The 19590-nt window shown below is 43.2% G+C and overlaps 2 protein-coding genes and 1 long non-coding RNA gene across 6 annotated transcripts; 1 reads left to right on the top strand and 2 right to left on the bottom strand.

Moving 5' to 3' along the window:
* Window positions 1-246: 246 nt before the first annotated feature.
* LOC128426403 (uncharacterized) lies at window positions 247-7629 on the bottom strand. Its single transcript, XM_053413251.1, has 6 exons — window positions 5834-7629; window positions 5094-5248; window positions 4842-4941; window positions 2323-3016; window positions 2041-2134; window positions 247-1640 (listed from the first exon to the last, which is right to left on the bottom strand). Exons 1-6 carry the CDS (start codon window positions 5839-5841, stop codon window positions 1450-1452), a joined length of 1242 nt encoding a protein of 413 aa, XP_053269226.1. The 5' UTR covers window positions 5842-7629; the 3' UTR covers window positions 247-1449.
* Window positions 5857-18881, top strand: LOC128426404 (parvalbumin, thymic). 4 transcript variants are annotated; one of them, XM_053413254.1, is made up of 5 exons: window positions 5857-5876; window positions 17355-17469; window positions 17662-17794; window positions 17941-18050; window positions 18607-18881. In XM_053413254.1, the coding sequence occupies exons 2-5, from the start codon at window positions 17403-17405 to the stop codon at window positions 18633-18635; spliced, it is 339 nt and encodes a 112-aa protein (XP_053269229.1). In that variant the 5' UTR covers window positions 5857-5876; window positions 17355-17402; the 3' UTR covers window positions 18636-18881. The 4 variants fall into 4 exon arrangements, with proteins under 4 accessions (XP_053269229.1, XP_053269227.1, XP_053269230.1 ...); XM_053413252.1 differs by lacking the exon at window positions 5857-5876 and adding an exon at window positions 11503-11526; XM_053413255.1 differs by lacking the exon at window positions 5857-5876 and adding an exon at window positions 13200-13408 and having other exon boundaries at window positions 17374-17469.
* Window positions 7994-12874, bottom strand: LOC128426407 (uncharacterized). Its single transcript, XR_008333265.1, has 3 exons — window positions 12621-12874; window positions 12494-12530; window positions 7994-9681 (listed from the first exon to the last, which is right to left on the bottom strand). It is a non-coding gene; the product is annotated as an uncharacterized LOC128426407 (long non-coding RNA).
* Window positions 18882-19590: the final 709 nt, after the last annotated feature.

Raw genomic sequence — 19590 nt, 5'->3', positions numbered from 1 at the left:
ATTTGGTCTGATAGTATCCTGAAAGGGAAACTGGGTGTGTTGCCACTTGCTGTTGGGGTCGTTTTTACAAAACTACAGGTACCATAGGTTTGTGGCCTAGCATAGCATAGCATAGCATAGCAGTGTTTTTAGCTCTTAGCATTTTGAGTCATCTAGAGGCATTTGCAGCTTTGTAAAACCTGTTAGAATAAAAATATACTCTCAGAAAAGTCTTAGGCAATAATAAAAACAAACGTAATGGTCACCCAAAGTTAAAATCTTTTATTGAATGGAGTCACATGAGGAACACCAGAGTCATTTGGCTTTTACATTGACAGTGATGTTAAAATATCATGAGGGTTTAACAACAATAACACTTTACATGTGTGTTTCTCCCAGCTCTGAGAAAACAAACACTTTTAGCTTATGTGTCCTTGAGCTTTGTGAGTGTGTGTGTGTTTATGTGTGTTTGTTTGTGAGGACTGGTCCTGCCAGCTTTCCTCTGCTCCTCAGGTACACTGTATCTAATCAACCGAGCCTCGCCGATGCCGGCCCTCTGTGGAAACATTATCTTTTACTTTGAGTTTGTTCAGTTTCTGCCTCCTTTGGCCCCTAAGGCTCCCACTGTTTATTCAGCCACAGCCTCTGATAAATTCTGGGCTGAATACACTTCAGTAATGAGGCAGGCAAACAGGGCTTCCACAAGCATGCTCTGTTTGAGCAAAACAAACTGTATAAACAACATCCTAACAAGATAAACCGGGAATTTCTTGAATCTAAACCCATTTAAACGTAGAATTCGGTTTCAGACACGTTAAAACTATGACCTTATAAAAGTTGGAAACGACATTATATATGCCCCTGTTTTATCGCTCAGGTCCAAGGACGAAACCTGGCAAAAACAAGCAGGTCCCAAAGAGGTCTGCAGCTGGAAAGGTACCAGCGCTGTTAAGCAACCTCCTGTTTTTTTTCACATCATCAAGCCAGTGGTTGTGTCAACTGTTCAAGCTGAATGCACTGTCACACAGTCCTGCAGCGCTGTGATGTCATGAACAGCAGGTGCTTTGAATCCATTTGGGGCCGAGAGAGAGAGAGAATGAAAGAGAAAAAAAAAGAAGGGAAAAAGCCATTACAATCCCTGACACATCGTAAAAGAGGAGGGAGGTGGGGGTAGATGAGTCGGAGGAGGTGAAGAGGACGTAGATCTGGACGATTAGTCAGTTTTTCCATTAGACCAAGGCTGGCCGTCTGAAAGAAAAACAAGCGTGGATGTCACATTGGGCCACGGTGACAGTGAGATGGCCTTTGGCTGAAGGCAGCCAGCGTGATAGAAAGGTGGGGTTTGACTGCCACTGTGTCATAGACATCAGCACCTGTAGCTCAGTGTGTGTGCGTGTGTGTGTGTGTGTGTGTGTGTGTGTGTGTGTGTGTGTGTGTTTGTGTGTGTGTGTGTGACACCGGCTGTTTATCTCACAGCTCGAGGTCTGACTCAGCGACATGGGTGAGGAAGAGACAGGTTTGAGACGGGAGGTACCGCTGCAGCCTGGACGCAGCAGTCCAGCTCGGTGTTGACGGGGAAAGGGTGGAGTGCAGAGAGCGACTGACGCGCTGGAGGTGCCAGCTCCACTCCAGAGCTGAGAAGTCGTCTTCCCACTCCAGGCCTGCAGGCAGAACAAACCAAACACACAATTAGTGACAATGAACTCCCAACAGCCCAGAGCATCTGGGTTTTAGCAGGATTTTCAAACAGTGAAGTCAAACAGAGAAGTTAATGGAACACACCCAGATCTGTCAAATATTCCAAGTGAATTTGATTGCATTGGAGAAAAATTGCCTCATTTCTGTATGTGGTTTAACCTATAACAATTCCTTAAATTGAATGAGATTACCATATTTCTTTTCATAAAATCTGAAACTGTAAAGTAATTTCAAAAGTCTAATTCATATGGTAGAATAATAAGGGAAATATTTCACCATGAAAAAAAAGAATCTACAGTAATGTTGATTGTGCATCATTTATCAGTTAAAGGAGAACAAACATGTCAAACAACTGGTTTGTACCACAGTCGTCTAATGGGACATCTGGCAGGTTGAAGGTAGCGGTGTTTGGCAGAGATGTGGAGGGCTCAGGGCGCAGCTCCATGGTGGGACCCTCCTGAGAAGGACAACAGTGGGTAATAACTAACACTGACCTCTTTAAGCCGTTTGAAAGTAATTCTCTAAAACAATAAACATTCAATACAAAATCAATGATAAAGTTGACTAAGAAAATTAGCTACATGAGTTACAATAAAGCTCAAACCCATCCAAGCCACAGAAGTCATGACAACAGGCGATCGGTACCTTATCAAACAGGAGGACCGTGACGTCATCATCGAAGGACACACTCCTCCTCAGTTTCCTGTCCCTTTTAGATGACTCTCCTGGACGATTGTAGTTTTGATAGGATTTTAAAAGACCTTTACGGGTGCGTATATTAAGATTCTCCTCATGAAACACTTCACTGTGATCCTCCTCAGAGTTATTGTTAAGATCAGAGGGTAAATAGGCATTTTTTAAATGAATGGACACATTGTTGTTATCACTACAACCAGTAGTTCCTATGATTGTCCTGTAATCTTGAGTGCTGCTTATGTCATTATAAAGCTGCACGGGTATATCCTCATCGCAGAAAATGATCAACCTCTTTGGGTGATTCATTGTAAGAACATGATGCCGGGTTGTTAAATTTACATTCCTTGTGATCAAAGTGAAAATGTCCCACATATTTAAGATAAATGTTTTCCATGAAGCCTCCTTTGGACACTCTGAGACAGAAGAAGTTAATGCTGAGTGCTGGTGAGGCGCCTCTAGAAGACAACAGCGCTGAGGAGAGAGAGGGAAGGATGATGACCATGGGCTTAATCTGCGTTCAATGTTCCTCCACAAGTTAAGGCCTGCTCTTCCTCGTTGGTCAGGGATTCGAGTGGTCAGCTGCCGCTTCTCGTCAACCAGCGCCATCTGACCTGAAGAAATCCAGAACTGGAGGTCTTCATTCCTGGGTGAGAGATTCACAATCAGATGTATATAATTTGGTTCAGTTCATCGTCTTGTGATGAACAAGTGAAGAAAATCAAACTGTTTCAGATGTTTCTACGCTGGTCCTATTTTGGTAACCAGGATAACATAAACGAAATATGTAGATGGACGACGTGTCTGCCATTTCTTCCACTGTCCAGAAATGAAGCCAAAATATCCCAGACTCGAACGCTGCCATCTTGGCACAATGACACCTGCCGTCTCTGTGCAGTAGCGTTTTTGGGATGGTGTCGGAGTATCAAGGTAACAGCGATGCAATCATGACGTCTCGCCCTGCATCAAATAAAATAAGAGCCACCTACAGGAGACAGAAATCCTCCTTGAGAAACATTTGACTTGAAGTGTATTTATTTGCGTCTTGTCCCGTCCACTAACATGGAGGAGTATGGGGGTTTACGGCCTATGCTGCAGCCACCTGGGGCAATCAAGATGCTTTGGCTTCACTTCTGGGGAGCTGTCATGTCGTCCATACTTATATTGAGCCCATAATGTGGCAGTGTACTCTGTCAATGTCAGCTATAGGGCTAATATTTAGCCTGGTTAGCCTTGTGATCATAGCCACCACATACAGTAAGTCCTATTTTCAGTTATGTGAGAGTGAGATCATCTGCCAGTATTATCATGGTGTGAGTTCCCAGTTTTAAAGGAGCACTTCCAAATACAAACTGCTCAATTCTAGTAGACATATAATTGGAATATACCAATACAACTAGACAATTAGTCAATTGTTCTGTGGAATATACCAATCTTATGACAACCGGGCAGGAAAAGCTGGTTACACAATAGGAAAACCAGACCGTCTCATTTTGGTTTGGCCGACATGGTTTACGGGGCCTTTGGTGGATACAGCCAAGGTCAGCTGCGTTGACCGGGTCCTCAGAAGGATACAGCCTCTGAATTGAGATGCAGTTTATATTTAGCTAATACAAGCTTTGCTAAATATTATGCCCATAGTGGCTACATGCTTGATACGAGAGTTAAATGATTGGCCCATGGGAACTTGGTTGATAACGGTGTGTTGTCTGGAACAGAGACTGCACCTGCGACCTTTGGGTTATGGTGTCTGTAACATGGATCTACCCCAATTAATTAAACACAAAGTTGGGTCACGTTGACCTAATAAGATATGTATGTATAATTGTGCAAAGAGGATTTCCTCTTACATGGGAACATAATTCCATTTCCAAGTCTCCCTTTAACCCACCAGCTATTTTCATAGGTCAGCGGCAGTGCACAGACAGCCCTTCACAGTCTGTTAACAACAGGATGTACCGAAACTGATTTGTCGACAAAACAGGACACGCACACACACACACACACAAACGCACGCTTGCACACAAACACATACATTATTTGGCCTCTCACTCCTGAGCTTGAATAAATATCGGGGCTCATCCATCTGTGGAGACAAAGACGCAATAGGAAACTTTCACCGCTCTGCAGTAACCAAGCAACTGTGACTCAGGAAAGGCAGAGAGGGGCTGACTCACAGCAGCAGTGACGTAAAGGATGTAAGAGGACACACACACACACACACACACACACACAGACACACCACTGTACGGTCTCACACACTCATGTAAACACACACACATGCAGTAGGCCACAAAGCCTGTAATCTGCCCTATTTCAGGTAAATTAACAACTAACTGTGAAACAGGTGGAGGGGCTCGGGGGAGGACAGGCTACAAGACCACACATTCAGAGAGAGTGACACAAACACAACAAACCTTCAGCGTGTCCACAAGGTCACACAATCACATTAACCCAAATCAAAATTATACCGTTTCGTCCTTCCTTTGTCACGGCATCTCTTTCTGTGAAACCAGTTCACACCATCCAGTGAAACCACCAGAACAACGCCACCCCCGGAGTGGTCTATCTCTGTAGAAACAAAGAGAAGAACATGGTCAAAAACCCATATGCGTTGCTTCGAAATCTTGCTGCATCATGATGCTGCAAAATGTGTTGCAACACGCTTAATCGCCCTGCATCTGCACCATGCATGCATGACACCGGCACATTTCTCCTCCTACCTTGCACTCTGTGAGCCCCACTCATTCCCCCCCGTGGCTTTGAACCGCACGGCAGAAAGCTCAGCGAGGGCACCGGGAGACACGAGCTGAACCTATGGACGGAAAAGAGAGGAGAGAGGGATGCATAGAAAAAGACAGATGGAGGTGGGGGGGATCTGAAGGGCAGGGAGGGAAAGAATGCAGGGGGAAATGAAATAAGGGGAGTATATAAATGGAGGTAAGGAGAGATGAAAGAGGAGTGAAGGAGGGTGAGGGTAAAAAGGGAGAGATGTGAGGACGCAGAGAGGACAAAGAGTGCACACGTGCAGCACAGTCCCTGGAGGCGGCCGGACTTTCTGCAGCAGCCGAGTGAGAGACGCAGATCAATAACTTATCTGGTCTAATGTAACACAGCGGTCCTTCTGACACAGAGTAACAGCTACAATGTGGATGCCACTGTCACACATAGGTAACTGTCACTGTCCAATAATCTTGATAATTTAACCAAATATAGAGAGAATATGTTAAACAAACACCAGCTAAATTGACACATGATTACATGAGTTTGCCGTTTAAACCTAATGTCAACATACAGTAGCTCGGTTTGATGTGGTTTAAATTAATAATTTATCACAAAACCAGACCACCTTTTAAAGGTTCAGTGTGTAGAATTTAGAGACATCTGGTGGTGAAGATGTGTGTTGCAGCTGAACACCCCTGGACTGTAATCTGGGACCAGAAAGAGAGACAGCATCTCTCACCTCTCCATGGCTGTTCCCTGGTCGAGGTCAAGTTGTAATAAAGGTGAGGGTACGTTTGCGGTAGTTGACCCGGTTTTGGAATCATCTACCTTTTTTCCATTGATTGTTTCCCTTCGGTTGAAGGGAGGACCCGAGGACACCTAAAAGCCACGACATAACACAAGGGAAATTAATTTAATTTAATTGTATCTTACTATAGTATATTTTATGTTTCACATTCCTTCTTCCACGATTGTGCAGAATATTTGTCAACTGCCGGAGTTTTTCTGAATTAACTTGATCTGACTAGTGTCCAAACTGAAAGGGTTGACACTTATTTTTATTTATTTTTTCATTTTATTTAAGTATTTGTGGATCAAATGCTTGGAAGCCCTTCAAATGTGCAGTGTTTTTTTGCTCATGATTTCACCACTTGCAAAGGTGACCATTAGCTCTCTCTAGAGGCTGCAAGCAGAATAGCAGGTTGTGGCAGCACTGGCGCAGTGCTCTTCAGCTTGTTCTGTGAAAAAGAAACAACTCATCCGGTAGTTTGTCATTTTACATTTGGCTAACAAACATAAGAGTACCACTGATGCTATTATAACTTTCACGGATGGAAATAAATATATAACACTACTAATCTAAAAATATATCCACTACTATTTCTGTCCTAATGCTGCTGTACATGTCCGTCCATTTCTGCTGCTGCTGACCGTTGTACTGTGATACCGATTATTCATCATCATTACTGCAGTCATTATTATTACCTAACTTCTGACCAGTATTATGGGAATTCCTGCTGGTACAGTCCTCCCCCCTGGCAACAAAATCACTGATGCTGGAGTTCTGCTTTACACACCCGGGCAGCATCATGATGTTGTTCCCAGGAGGCGACAACGTCACCATTCAGTCCATCTCTGCTTCCATTGAGAGTGGATAGGAAAGAAAGGAGGTGAAGTGGTGGGTGAGAGATGGGAGAAAAGATATACAGAGATGGACGGATGGTGTTTAAATCCAGAAATCCTGTCTTCATTTAGCTGTTTCTCCACTTCTCCCTCCCCCTCTCTTCGTTCCCACTCAGTCGTCCTCTGCTGGATCGTGTCACCCAGCAACCTGTACCCATCGACCCATATTGGGTCAGCGAGGGCACCCTGACTCCCGACTGCTTGGAGGACAGTGTTTTTGCATAGTCAACAGTTTTTTCACTGGACGGGGCAGTACACACAAGGATGTGGTACAGCCGCCGAGCTGAGAGCCTTCTGCCGGAACAAAATGTGCGCCGTTCCGTCCTATTTCACATTCTATTTTCACATTGGAGTCATGATTGATGCGTCCCCGGCTTAGATTCTCATAATCTGATATCTTAACAAGTTGTGTATCTAAATGTCAAATGAATGAGTGATGCATCTTAGGTTTCGGGAAGAAACTGAGAAAGACTATCAGTTGTGTTTTATCATCTGATGTAGTTTAGTAAAGCAAGGTAAAGCACGGGCTATATTTTCTCAGCTCATCTGCTGTGCGTCTTTAGCCAGAGGCATGCTGAAATCGACCTCCACTAGCTCATCATGGCGGCAGAGAAATGGCTCGGCTCTGTAATTCCCTGCGGCCTACTGGGAAACCTGACCTCGGGCCCCAGCAGGTGAACTAGTAACAAGAATGTGTCTGTTGTGCTATAGAAGGTGAGAACAAGCCCTAGCGCTGAGGCGACACTTCCAATTAATTGGTCGGGGGGGCCTGCTGTGTCTCACTGCTCCGATTGACTGGTCACATGCACGGTATATGCCCAAAGAACTGTGCAACTATCCTTTTACACTGTAGGCGCAGAATCATCATATCCAGCCGGCAGACGGCAAGTGACACCTAGCAATCTGTGAGAGGGGGGTAATTGGAGCTCATTGGGCTTATTCTGAGCATGTCGGATACACCATGCTCAATGCTTGGAGAGGAGCATTTGAGGATCCCTACTCCGAAGTCACTGTCCCACGCCAGGGGAAGGGGCCACAGCAAAGCACTATGGGTAATGTAGGGGAAAAGAAGCATCCAGTCAAGTCGCTTGTAGCACTGTTTACAGCCTTTATTTGGACACGGCAGGGTCCCGCTGCTGGAGGGGACAGTGCCTCGGCGAGGAGGAGGTTAATGAGAGACTTGAATAACAAAATGCAAAGCTGCAAATATCCCACTGATACGTACACATCTGTTCAAAGTGTGTGGCTTCTACAGCAATGAAAATAAGGTGCTCTATCGTTAACGTGTAACAGAAGCCGGGGGACTTTGTTTGCAGCTTTGGAAATTGCGACGACACGAGCCAGGGTGCAGTGGAGCTCTGCTTGAGGTGATGAAACACCGATCGACTAACTTGTTACAGATCAGCAACACAACAGCGAGCCACGCCGAGAAGTCCCTTTGAAAGGGAGGGAAGACTTGTCTCTCTGGCGGGAGATTACAGGGTCTTAAAAGTGTTTGCTGACAGAGTGTCTTTAATATGATGACAGAATGGTGTAATCCATCTCAGATCAGTAGCTGATTATGTATGAGCCTCTGTTGACAGCAGTATACACCTGCTCTTCCCCAGTCCAGACCTGGGAACAGTGCCTGCCTGAATTGGCACCGCTGCTGACAAGGGCGCTGCCATATTAAGAGAATCGTGTGTGTGTGTGTGTGTGTGTGTGTTTTGTCAGTGTGTGTGTGTGTGTGCGTGTGTTTGCACACAGGAGGAGTCTCGTTGATAAGAAATATGCCCACTTAAAAGCTTATAAGTTTAATAAATGAATTAATATTTTCAGTAGCACATTTTGAGTGTTAATACGTTGAGTTTAATATTTCACTTAAAACGTTACAAATTGTTACCATACATATAATATATTAAATGTAAGATGTGAAAACCAGCAATTGTCTGATTCAATGCCTGCACCCCAAAAAGTATCTATTAAAACTGTTGCTAAGGATTGCTGGAACTGATTTTGGATGGATCTGTCATCTCTGGGACAAATTACTTTTTTTGCTCTACCTCCATGTTCTTGTTCTGTGAGTTAAAACTATCACTTCAACATGTCATTGCAGCTGCTTACCACTGGAGGGCAGCAGAGTGAGGGTATCGCCTCAGCCCGGCCAACGCGGATGAGGATTTCACCCACAATCACCCACGGTGATCCTTGTTAGAACGAAAAGGCACAACTCTAACTGTGATACACAAAGTAACATTAAACGTATTACAATTGTCTGTATCTTGTCTCTGTGAACACAGCTGCAACCGTTATGAGTAGGCATCAGAGGCAAGAAAATGGCTTGTATCCCTAAACTCCCACTATATCAGTCTTGTATTCACGACAAGGGAAAAGGGAAGTACATTACCTAGACGATGGTTGCCATATGCCAATAAACTTTATAGAAGAAGAAGAAGAAGAAGACGAAGAAGACGAAGAAGACGAAGCAGTGGTGAAAGGCCTGTGCCTGTCTGTCACTTAATGTATTTAAAGGACATTTAAAGAATGAGCAGTGGGTGCAAACACTTACCTCGCCCCGTCCTGTAATCAAACCACAGCTGACAGAGAGATTAAGCAGGGAAACCAAAAGGGAGATTTCAGTAGTAACGTAAAGTTAACACACACACACACACACACACACACAGAGAGAAACACATCAAATTGAGGAGGAATTCACTTGGAATGTCAGGACTGCTTGCGGGCCATAGACTCGAGGGGGACAAGTGTAGAAAAGTGTGACGGTGACCTCTGACCTGTAAGAATGCGCTCACATCGGCTCTCACACACACTGGTGCATGCACGGGCTGAGACAGCTGTGGGTCTCCTCGACTGGTTTAGGGTGTTTATGGAGGCGCTGAGATTGAGGGCTCGTTGACAGAGCTCTCACTTACACACAAACACACACACACACACAAACACACACACACACACACACACACACACACACACACACACATATCAGATAAGAGCGGATCAGTTTCAGCGTATAATCTTCCATGTGATGAGGTTGACAGTGGCCTGTGGCAGTAAACTATATACATTTATCTTTATTTGGGAATCAAGCACTGCCCAGGGGTGCTGTATATCACACTGCCTCATACTACAGGAACGTGAAACAAGAGAGTGCTCTTTCATGTCAAATCCTTCAGTTCTTTTTACTTGGACTCTTGTAAAGAGTCTATACAAGTAAGGAAATACATCCCAAAAATGTATAAATACAGCCACAGCCTTTCTTTGTGACACCACTATCTTTGCTGCCCGCTCCCACCCTCCCCTCCTCAGAAAGGACAGAGGGAGTCCCTGACTTCCCACCCCTCAAACCCACAACCCTCCTCCCCCTCCTGCATCTCGGTACAAATCCCTCACTTGCAGCCTAAGCTGGCTGGCATTCATCCGTCCCCGATCCAGTTGCACAGCAGCAACCAGATTTAAGTCAAAAATGTATTGAGTCAGGTTTGTCCCTTAGTTACGGAGCAAACAGATGAGAAATAGAGCGGCCAGGAGACTCGGGCCATGGAAACGGCTCGATCGCTGTGCATTTAACAACCATCTCATCTTTGCAGTTAATCTCGCAGGATGAGGAGGATCAACTTTCCTCCAGGCTCTAACACGCCACCAGCAGCAGATCGTTGCTGGTGTCCCCTTAAAGCTGCATAATGAAAGCACATATATTATTTATAATGTGTTTTCCTGACATTTGGAGCATTATCATTTTTTGGCCAAATTAATTAATGTAATTCGCAAGGTTCAAAACCACTCACATAATCAATGCTAAATATCAAGCTGCCACCAATGGTAGGCTAATGTAGCTTAGCAAAAGGACATGGAAATGTGATGTTTTATGGATAGTTTCTTGGCCATCTTGTGTCTGCTTGTGTCAGCTAGGCTAACTATTTCCCAGATTTCCTCTGTTTACTGTCTTCATATTAACCTGTTTTGGCTAGCAGTTAAGCAGATGAAACTTGGTTTTCAGATACTTATTTAGAGCCAAAAGCTAGTAGCTAACACATCTATTTTTTTCCCATAAAGATGGATCTGCACTTCCTCCAACTATTCAGAAATGAAGTATATCCTTCAATATCCTGGATCGGAACGCTGCCGTGGACGACATGACTGCTCACCAAGAGTGAAGCCAAAGTGTCTTGAGGGCCACCTGGTGGCTGGCTGCAGTATTGGTCTACATTTTAGCAATTATAGGTTTAACACACTGGTGTAAGTTCAAGTGTTTGGTTTTAATTGTTATTTGATGCATTTAAATCAGGGCGAAGCATCATAATTGACTGCCGAGACGGACTTGTTTAAACGTCGTCCATCTACAGTCTATGAACCAAGCGAATATAATTTTCTCTCTGGGACATAGTCGCTCAAGTGTTCAGTGTGATCAAAGTACAGTTGAAGTATTTTGTCTTGATAGTTTTAGTGCCGAAATCCAGTCCTGAGCAGAGCAGGAAGAAAAGTGAAACAGAAACACATGGGTGCACTGACACAATGAGTGCAACCATGTGTTTAGGCTTCACGGGTCCCAAGAAGGAAGAGTGAGAAAAAACTCTTGGCAAAGACCATGGGTAGGTGGTGGGTGGAGCTTAAGGTGTGTGCTGGACAGGGTGTCTTGGCTGAATTTGAGAGCGTCACTGGCATGTCCACACCACAGCCGGGCAGATAGAAATAGAAGAAGCAGTAACTGGAGAGAGGAGGAGCAGCCATCTTCCTCTGGCTTCATGCATGAACAGGGTCCGTCTTCTCCCTCTGTGTGTGTGTGTGTGTGTCTGTGTGTGTGTGTGTGTATGTGTCTGTTGGCCTGAGAAGCCGAACGTGTCAGACATTACAGAGGGACTTAAAGGTTTATTTTAGCATGCGGCAGGACATTAAGTCGAATCTGGCAATAATGATTTGTCCGAATTAAAACGGCTGCCATTGTAAAGCGTCTAAACACAGCGTGACTGCCTGAAATCTGACACGCGCTGCTCTAGACATATCGTACATTATTCTGTCAACACAGGAAAGGGTAAAGGTCAATGTAGGAACATCCGACAGGATAAGGGTGTTCTCATATATGACCCATTCAAAAACAAGTTGGTGAAGATCTAGCTGTTTGAGAACATTTCTTATCCTCACATTATCAACACAAAGTTCCAAAAGACAATGTTTTGGATAAGAAGACAATTTTGGTCATTGGATTAGGCAAATGCCAACACCTTTGACGTATATATGCAGAAGAGTAAATAGGAAGAAAAGAAAAGAAAAGTATGAGGACAATATAGTGCTTTTGCGAAATGAATGAACCTATCAAATGATGAAGAGGACAAATGTTTAATTTGAAGGTTTATGCCCGACTCTGTGTGTACAAAAGCCAGCTGTAAACTGAGAGGCTGTTCAATGTGAAGGAATGATGAAACTTTGCTGGATATGTCCCAACTCTAAAACCCATCAATATTTATGGTTGTTTATAGCTAATCATAAATAATTATGAATTAACGATAAAATCATAACTGATACCACAGAAAAAAAAATACCCTGAAAGCCAAATCTTAGATAAATTACACAAAATGTGTGGAGGCATCTGTAAAAGTCTCCTCCAGATAAGATCAACATTTCATAGATACAGAGATAAACAAGAATGTGTGCAGTGCAAACAGAATACAAAATGCCTTTTAATTTTAGTAAAGTGCAACCTACCATCTGTTTGGGTCAAACTTACCTCTGCCGGTTTCTAGGTCATGAGCTGGTTGAGCCGACTGAAGAATGAAAATTTGTATTTCAACCAGGTGAAAGTGCAAAGAACCAGATCCAGGTCCAAAGTCCAAAATCTGATTTGTTATACTTACAAAATGCAGGATTAATCTTCAGCTTGACCCAATCGCAGCATAAGGCCACTCCCTGGTAAGTTTGCTGACATGGGACAACACTTTTCTCAGGTGCAAGAGACAAAATAAGTGTTCTATCTATGTTGATCTGCAGTAATCCTCCCTGTTCAGACTTGTCTAGAGCTGCTCGTGCCTCTGCAGAGATCAAACTCCCCCAAATCACTACGTGCAAAAGACCGTCACCTCATCCCTATCCATCTTTCTCTGTGTCTGTCTTTTCCTCCCTGTCTCCATCCCCCTCTTCCTGCTCTCATCCACTGCTCCATCACGCAGGAAGCCTGGTCTTCCTGAAAACAAGCACCAGACCGTGGAAAGGGACGAGGCAGAGGGGGGGGGGGGGGGGGGGGGGGGTACGTGAGGGGTAACAGAGGATGTTTGTGTCGTTCCCTCTGCCTCTCTGGTTGCTTGAAGGACTCACTGCAGTCCATCCTGAGGAAGCCGGGCCCACGTCACTCTGGCCAGGCCTTGGGCCCACACGTGCTGCCTGGCAAGGCCGGTGTGACCCTCTCACTTGTGGGAGCTATAAAAAGGTCTGTGACCTGAAACAGTGGAAAACACTGCTTTTCTAATGACAACAGCCAGCAGGATAAAGTCAGCATGAAATCCAATGGACTGCAATTCAATTACACAAAGGGGACAGATGTGGTGTGGAGAGATAGTGTCAGCTGGCCAAACTGACCACACTCCGTTTCCTGTGTCATAGGCTGTAAACGACCAAAGCACCTGCAAGTGTAAAAGCTCCTCAGCAGGTGAGTCCCATCGGGGAAAAAGTTGACATTGGCAGTTATTTTTAAATTTTTATTTAACCCCTTATTGCCTGAATTAATTACAATTATATAAAGAAATTATTATTTGTGTTTTTGGCTGTCATACAGATACTAAATTAGATGGAGATTGATAGTTTCAATATAGCATATACAGTAGATATAAAATTTAGGTATGAGGCAAATTAGCGACATTAGGCATAACGGGGCATATCCTTAATTTAACAAATTTTCCAGTCTCTGGTATGTAGATTGATGCTGCTTTTGATTGAAATTGAATAACAACCTATGTTTCTGTACAATCATTGCTGTTCCATCATCACAGTATTTCAAATACAGCTTAATACATCAAAATAAGTCCCAAGGGGCTAGTATGTGTTTTCCACTCTGACCACTAGATGCCGGCAGAGTGCTTCCAATACCTTCCTTGGTATGTGTAGTATTTGCACCATCAGGCACAATCGTCACCTCGGCGGCATTAAGACCGGAATGGGGTTTGAGTTAAATTCGCAACAATCGTCAACAAGGGGTTAACTTTTAAAAATAAAAAAAATGGTTGAAGCGTTTCAAATTTGACATTAAGTGGTTCCGATGTTTGGCATTTACCGCCGTACAGTCGAGTCGTGACTGATGAGCAATCAGTTTCCAAATGTCCAGGAGAGCTTCCTCATGCTCAAAAAGTCAAATGGATCAGCTCTCTGGTTGCCTGTCGGCTGCCTGCTTTCCTTATATGGAAAGTGACAGCTACACTACAGAGAATATGGACGTTGTCGTGGGAATAGGCCTGGTCGAAGGTAAATGGGAGGACTAAGGGATAACCCTACTAAACATGCTAGAGCACCTATCAAAGCACACGTAATCCTCACTAGGATGAACCCTGAATAACATAATAAGTGTGTGGGTCTGTGCGTGTGTGAGTGTGTCATCATATCTATTTAAATGAACACACAAACCTAGCTAGCAACAACAAATTTGTATTTTTTTAATTCTCTAAATCAGGGGTCTTCAACGTTTTTCAGGCCAAGGACCCCCAAACTGGGCCAGAGATGGAGCAGGGACCCCCTACTATATATATATATATATATATATATATATATATACAGTAGGGGAGAGCGGGGTAATGTGGGACATTTTTTACATTTGCTCCCCTCCAGGCGAGCTAAAAGGATATATCATTAAAATGTACACATTTCCCATTAATTCAGGATGTTTTCTAGCTATGGAAATGATCAGTATGTCTTCAGGACAAAGGACAGTGAAAATATGATTGTTTTAAATAAAGTGGTCTTGTGTCCCACTTTACCCCAGCTACGGGGTAAAGTGGTCCACTTACTTTTTCCACTTTAAAACTACGATAACAACACATGTTGTAATAGTTAAAATCCCGACAGCTAGATTGACAACCATTAATATAGGACTAGTAACAGAATCATGGGGATTGGTCAATTAAGCACATTTATGATTATTATGATTCATGTGATCTCTTGCAGACCCTAGCTTACCTGCACATTGTTTCTCTGTCCAATTGGCAGGGACAGGGATATTGTTTTTCTCTGCGTATTCAAATGCCAGTTCACGGCACTTAATTGGAGCAAGGCCTTGGAACTGGTCAGCTAGTTGTTTCAAGTGTTTGGCAAGCTCCTCCTCCATCTCATCTGTGAATATTCTCTTTGCCTCAGCTACTGCACCCCAGGCTACTGATTTTACTTTCCCTTTCTCTTTTTTCTTTATGATTCTTTTGAGGGTTGTCTTGTCAATATTTCTATCCCTTCCAGCTTTTCTTAAGGACTTCTTTCCTTGCATGACCTCAGCGGCTGCACTCTCCATCTCTGCGAGGGGTGTTTGGCCCCAGGTTGTCTTCCTGGTGTATAGTTTCTTGGCATGATGGCTTTTCTATAATGTTTATGACATTAAAAATAAAACATATATAATGTAATATAACACTAAAATATGTTTAAGACTAAACTTAACTTGTGCTTCATGGTGGGGTACAGTGAGACAAGTAAGTGTCTCACTGTACCCCACAGCATTTGTCCCACTTTACCCCACAGCCACCGTTTTAGAAAAACATCTCTTAGCAATTCAGGCTAATCTTCAGCTAGCATCAATCACATAGTTTTATATGTTGGAAGTTCACCAATATGTATGATATAAGTTTTTCTACCTGATTCAATTTGTTTTGACACAACAGTTGATTAAGTTCAAAGCAAGACAATTTACTTTTACAAAAAAAATACCTTCCACAGCACCAGCACCAACTTCTCCTTCATGGCAAGGGGGGAATGGGAGGGGCTTGAAAACATATTGGTCAAATGACCACAAATGTGTTCCGTTGCCTAGATACAGGGGGTTTCTCACATTATCTGATGTCCCACATTACCCCGCTCTCCCCTATAAAATTGTGTTTTATATTAAACTGGGCCTAGTGCCTTGTATAATCATAGCTACCCTGTTATTGTACAATCAATACTAAGCTTATCAAATATTACAAGGGTGCATTTATTCATGTTTTTAATTTAAACATGTGCAAGGTACAGGGTGGCCATGCCACTGCCATTTGTAAACATACATCTTGCATACAACACTGAGCTATTAAAGTAATTCACAGATTAATGCTTTATTTTAAACATGCATGTAGAAGAGACAGTGAATCCTCAAGCCATCTGTGGATGGCACACATACGCCCACATTAGTGAGATGTCGGACCCTGATGGGTAGCACACAACTTATATAATCTTGGACGGATGGAGATTGTCAGGCAGAGGGTCATATCAGCCTCACAATATGTTGGATGCATGTAAATGTGTATTTAAAGACATTTAAATTTGTGGGGAAAAAATTGGTTCGAAAATAATAATAATAAAAAAAAAATTATAAAGAATTATAAAAATTGTCTAATCAATCAAAGATTTCGCGACCCCCCTGCAGTACCTCCGCGGACCCCCTAGGGGTTGCGGACCCCCTGTTGAAGACCTCTGCTCTAAATCAATGACTCTCTAGAACAGAAAAATCATTCAATCTAACTTTATTTTTATAGCCTTTATTCACAAATCACAATTTGTCTCATAGGGCATAAGAAGGTGCGACATGCTCTGCAACCCTCAACAAGAGTGAGGAAAAATTACTCCAAAAAACATATTTATTGGAGGAAAAAATAGGTAGAAACCTCAGAGGGAGCCACATGCGATGGAAAGGCAAGCGATAGATTCTGCGTTTAACTGAGCACATCAACAAAAGGTCAAGAGAAAACTACACCTAGTCAAAATACACAAAATCTTCATTTTGATCAAAGTGTGAGTGTGTTGTTCGCCATAAATCGACAGCGTATGGCATGTTTATCTTTCAACAATAAACACTCATACACTCATTTGAGAACAAAGGGCTTGACATGCTAAATGTAGCTTGACTGTGAGTGGACACGGCTCCACGGAGCACAGCCTGAAAGTGACAGACGCCATAATAACAGGATGTTTACAGCCTGCGGAAACACGGCCAGGGACGACCGCGGGCAGGCCACGACTGTGGCTAGAGACTTAAGTGAAAAAGGATACGTGGGCCAGCCAGGGTCACTCCAGATGCACCAAATATAACCTCACTGGCTGCAATGCTGTCTACAGACAGACGCAACCTAACAGAGATCAGTTTAAGTAGAGTTAAATACACAATAACCTCTGACCTGGATAAACCAGTCTTTTAAAAGTTGTGCAATGTCAAGGCACTCTGTCCTTCACACACACACACACACACACACACACACACACACACACACACACACACACACACACACTCACACAAACACACAGACACAAACACAATGGCTCGAGTGGTCAGCTGCAGGTGACAGCAGACAGAAGGACACTGGTGGTTTCTGACACCGGGGGGGCGGGTGAAGCCTATTAACCGTCACTAGTTGTATCTTTCTGACCATCAGTGGCCTCATATCACACCAGGCTGCAGCATCCGCCACATCCGACTCTGCATGATCATGGCCATAACCGACTTCCTAGCAGCTTCAGATATCACAGCGGCCATTTATGCTTGTAAAGGTAAGGAGATGATTGTGTTCTTCCTATAAATGATGTATTTGGTTGCCCACTGACATGTATTCCTCTTGCACCAGGATGTGAGGCCTTTGTTTCCACATTTCACTCTAAAGAGATACCTGATGAGGGACACCGGCTGTTCATATTTTCAATTCACTGGATCTAATCAAGTTTTGTCTGTGCTTTCACTTTCAGCAAAGGATTCCTTTAGCTCGAAGATGTTCTTCAAAACAGTGGGTTTATCCAAGAAAACTCCAGCTGATATCGAGAAGGTCTTCAAGATTTTGGACCAGGACAAAAGTGGATTCATAGAACAGGATGAGTTACAGTTGAGTTTGATATAAATATCCTGTATTTGAATATGCACACGTCTTGTTCAGGACAAGACATTCTGTACACCTGAGCCGCAGCATTGTGTGTCCGGGTGAGATGCATTTTGTGGTTGTTGATGTTCTCTCACTGTGGTGGCGCCAGACTGTTCCTGCAGAATTTCGCCAAAGGAGCGAGGCACCTGACCGTAGCCGAGACCAGAGCCTTCCTCCTGGAGGGGGACTCAGATGGAGACGGGAAGATCGGCTGGGAAGGTACGCAGGTCCGATGGGCACTTCACTGCAGGTGTTGCATTGTGTGTTATTTGTCAGGAGAAGCCGACAGCGTGTCCTACAGGCTGAGAGGTGGATGAGGTCAAAGTATAAGACACATTTGTCCTGCTGCTTGATATTTAAAGTTTGTAGCACTTCAGATAAGTATTCACTCCCAATTTTTATTTTAAAAACAATCCTTTATTTCACTCAGTGGTATGTTCTTCTGATTTTATTAAAAGCTTTTTTTTTATTACAAAGGTAGGAATTGGGGGAAACTTAAACAACACAGATTAGAGTCGTCTTTTAAATGTACCTGTTAAGGGTGAATCGAAGGCTGAACCTTCATCTCCCATCAACACTCTCATCCCTATGCTAGCTTTTCACTGTGTTGCCTGGGAACTGAAGTGGAGTTACAACAATGGCCACCTACAGTATCAATGCCAGTTACACACCTCATATATGTGATTTGCAGACTGATGCAGGAAGTTGGTTATACCTTAGTAGTTTGTATGAAAAAAAAAATTCTCAAATCCAGTTTTTATCTCTTCTGTTGCAGAGTTTTCAGCCCTGGTCAAGTCTTCATAAAGCCTTCACCATCTCTTCAGTGATAATGGTGATGATCTCAGGATGGAGCTTCTTTTTTTTTCCATCATCTCATGGACTCATCCAGGGATCCTATGTTTTTAGAGCCATACAATCAAATATGTCATAGATTAAATGAAAAACAATGTAATAAAGTAACTGAAACTTTAAAACACAAATGAAACCTCGCCTCTCTGCTATGTGTCTTTCCCTGCCAGTAGAGTTTAACAATAAACTTCATTCTCACCATTTGATATTAATCTGTTTCTTTCTTCTTAATCCCAGCAAAAGCTTTTTCCAAATATGCGATCTCCCGTGTTAATACTACTACTACTACTACTACTACTACTACTACTACTACTACTACTATAAATAATAATAATAATAATAAATGTATTAATATAATGACGTTATGTAGAGCTGTAGAGCCAGCTGTTCCAGGCACTGTGGTCTCTCCAGGAGTACTAAGTAACATAGCAACCACAAACAACTTAATGAAGGGTTTGTCTTTCTGGCGACCTCTCTTACCTCACTGTGGGACAACATGCACACAACATTTAGCCCACTTTATTCAAATACCTGAATAGAATAAAAATAAAAAGTATCAAGACTATTTCATGATTTATAAACTGTACAACTTTAACTGAGAGTCAGCACCCGAATATAGAATTAGACCAGCTCACAGTGGATCTATATCTCTTTCATCACATCATAGGTTTCAATTAACTTCATATATCCAATATTTTTTCTTCATATTTTCCCACAGTCAAGTTGTTTAACCTGCTCTTGTAGTGAATGACATCAGTGCAGTATCCGCTGGATCCATGTACCAGCTTTTTTGGCACACTAGGTCCTAACCGCCGAGCTGGCTTGGAATTATCCCCGGTTGTGATTGCGGTTTGCACAGACAGAGTTTTGGATCAGCCTGGCACAGACGGTTGGATCATGTCCAGTTCTG

Source organism: Pleuronectes platessa, chromosome 21 (assembly GCF_947347685.1).
Source record: "Pleuronectes platessa chromosome 21, fPlePla1.1, whole genome shotgun sequence".
Taxonomy (NCBI): Eukaryota; Metazoa; Chordata; class Actinopteri; order Pleuronectiformes; family Pleuronectidae; genus Pleuronectes; species Pleuronectes platessa.
This window is presented reverse-complemented; position numbering and strand designations above follow the sequence as displayed.

Excerpts from the sequence above, each read along its gene's own strand:
- LOC128426404 (XM_053413252.1), top strand. Across the intron at positions 17,795-17,940 it reads ATAGAACAGGATGAGTTACA|ACTGTTCCTGCAGAATTTCG; the intron begins GTTGAGTTTGAT and ends TGGTGGCGCCAG. Across the intron at positions 18,051-18,606 it reads CGGGAAGATCGGCTGGGAAG|AGTTTTCAGCCCTGGTCAAG; the intron begins GTACGCAGGTCC and ends CTTCTGTTGCAG.
- LOC128426403 (XM_053413251.1), bottom strand. Across the intron at positions 3,017-4,841 it reads GACAAAGGAAGGACGAAACG|GAATGAAGACCTCCAGTTCT; the intron begins GTATAATTTTGA and ends TCTCTCACCCAG. Across the intron at positions 1,641-2,040 it reads TGTCCCATTAGACGACTGTG|GCCTGGAGTGGGAAGACGAC; the intron begins GTACAAACCAGT and ends TTCTGCCTGCAG.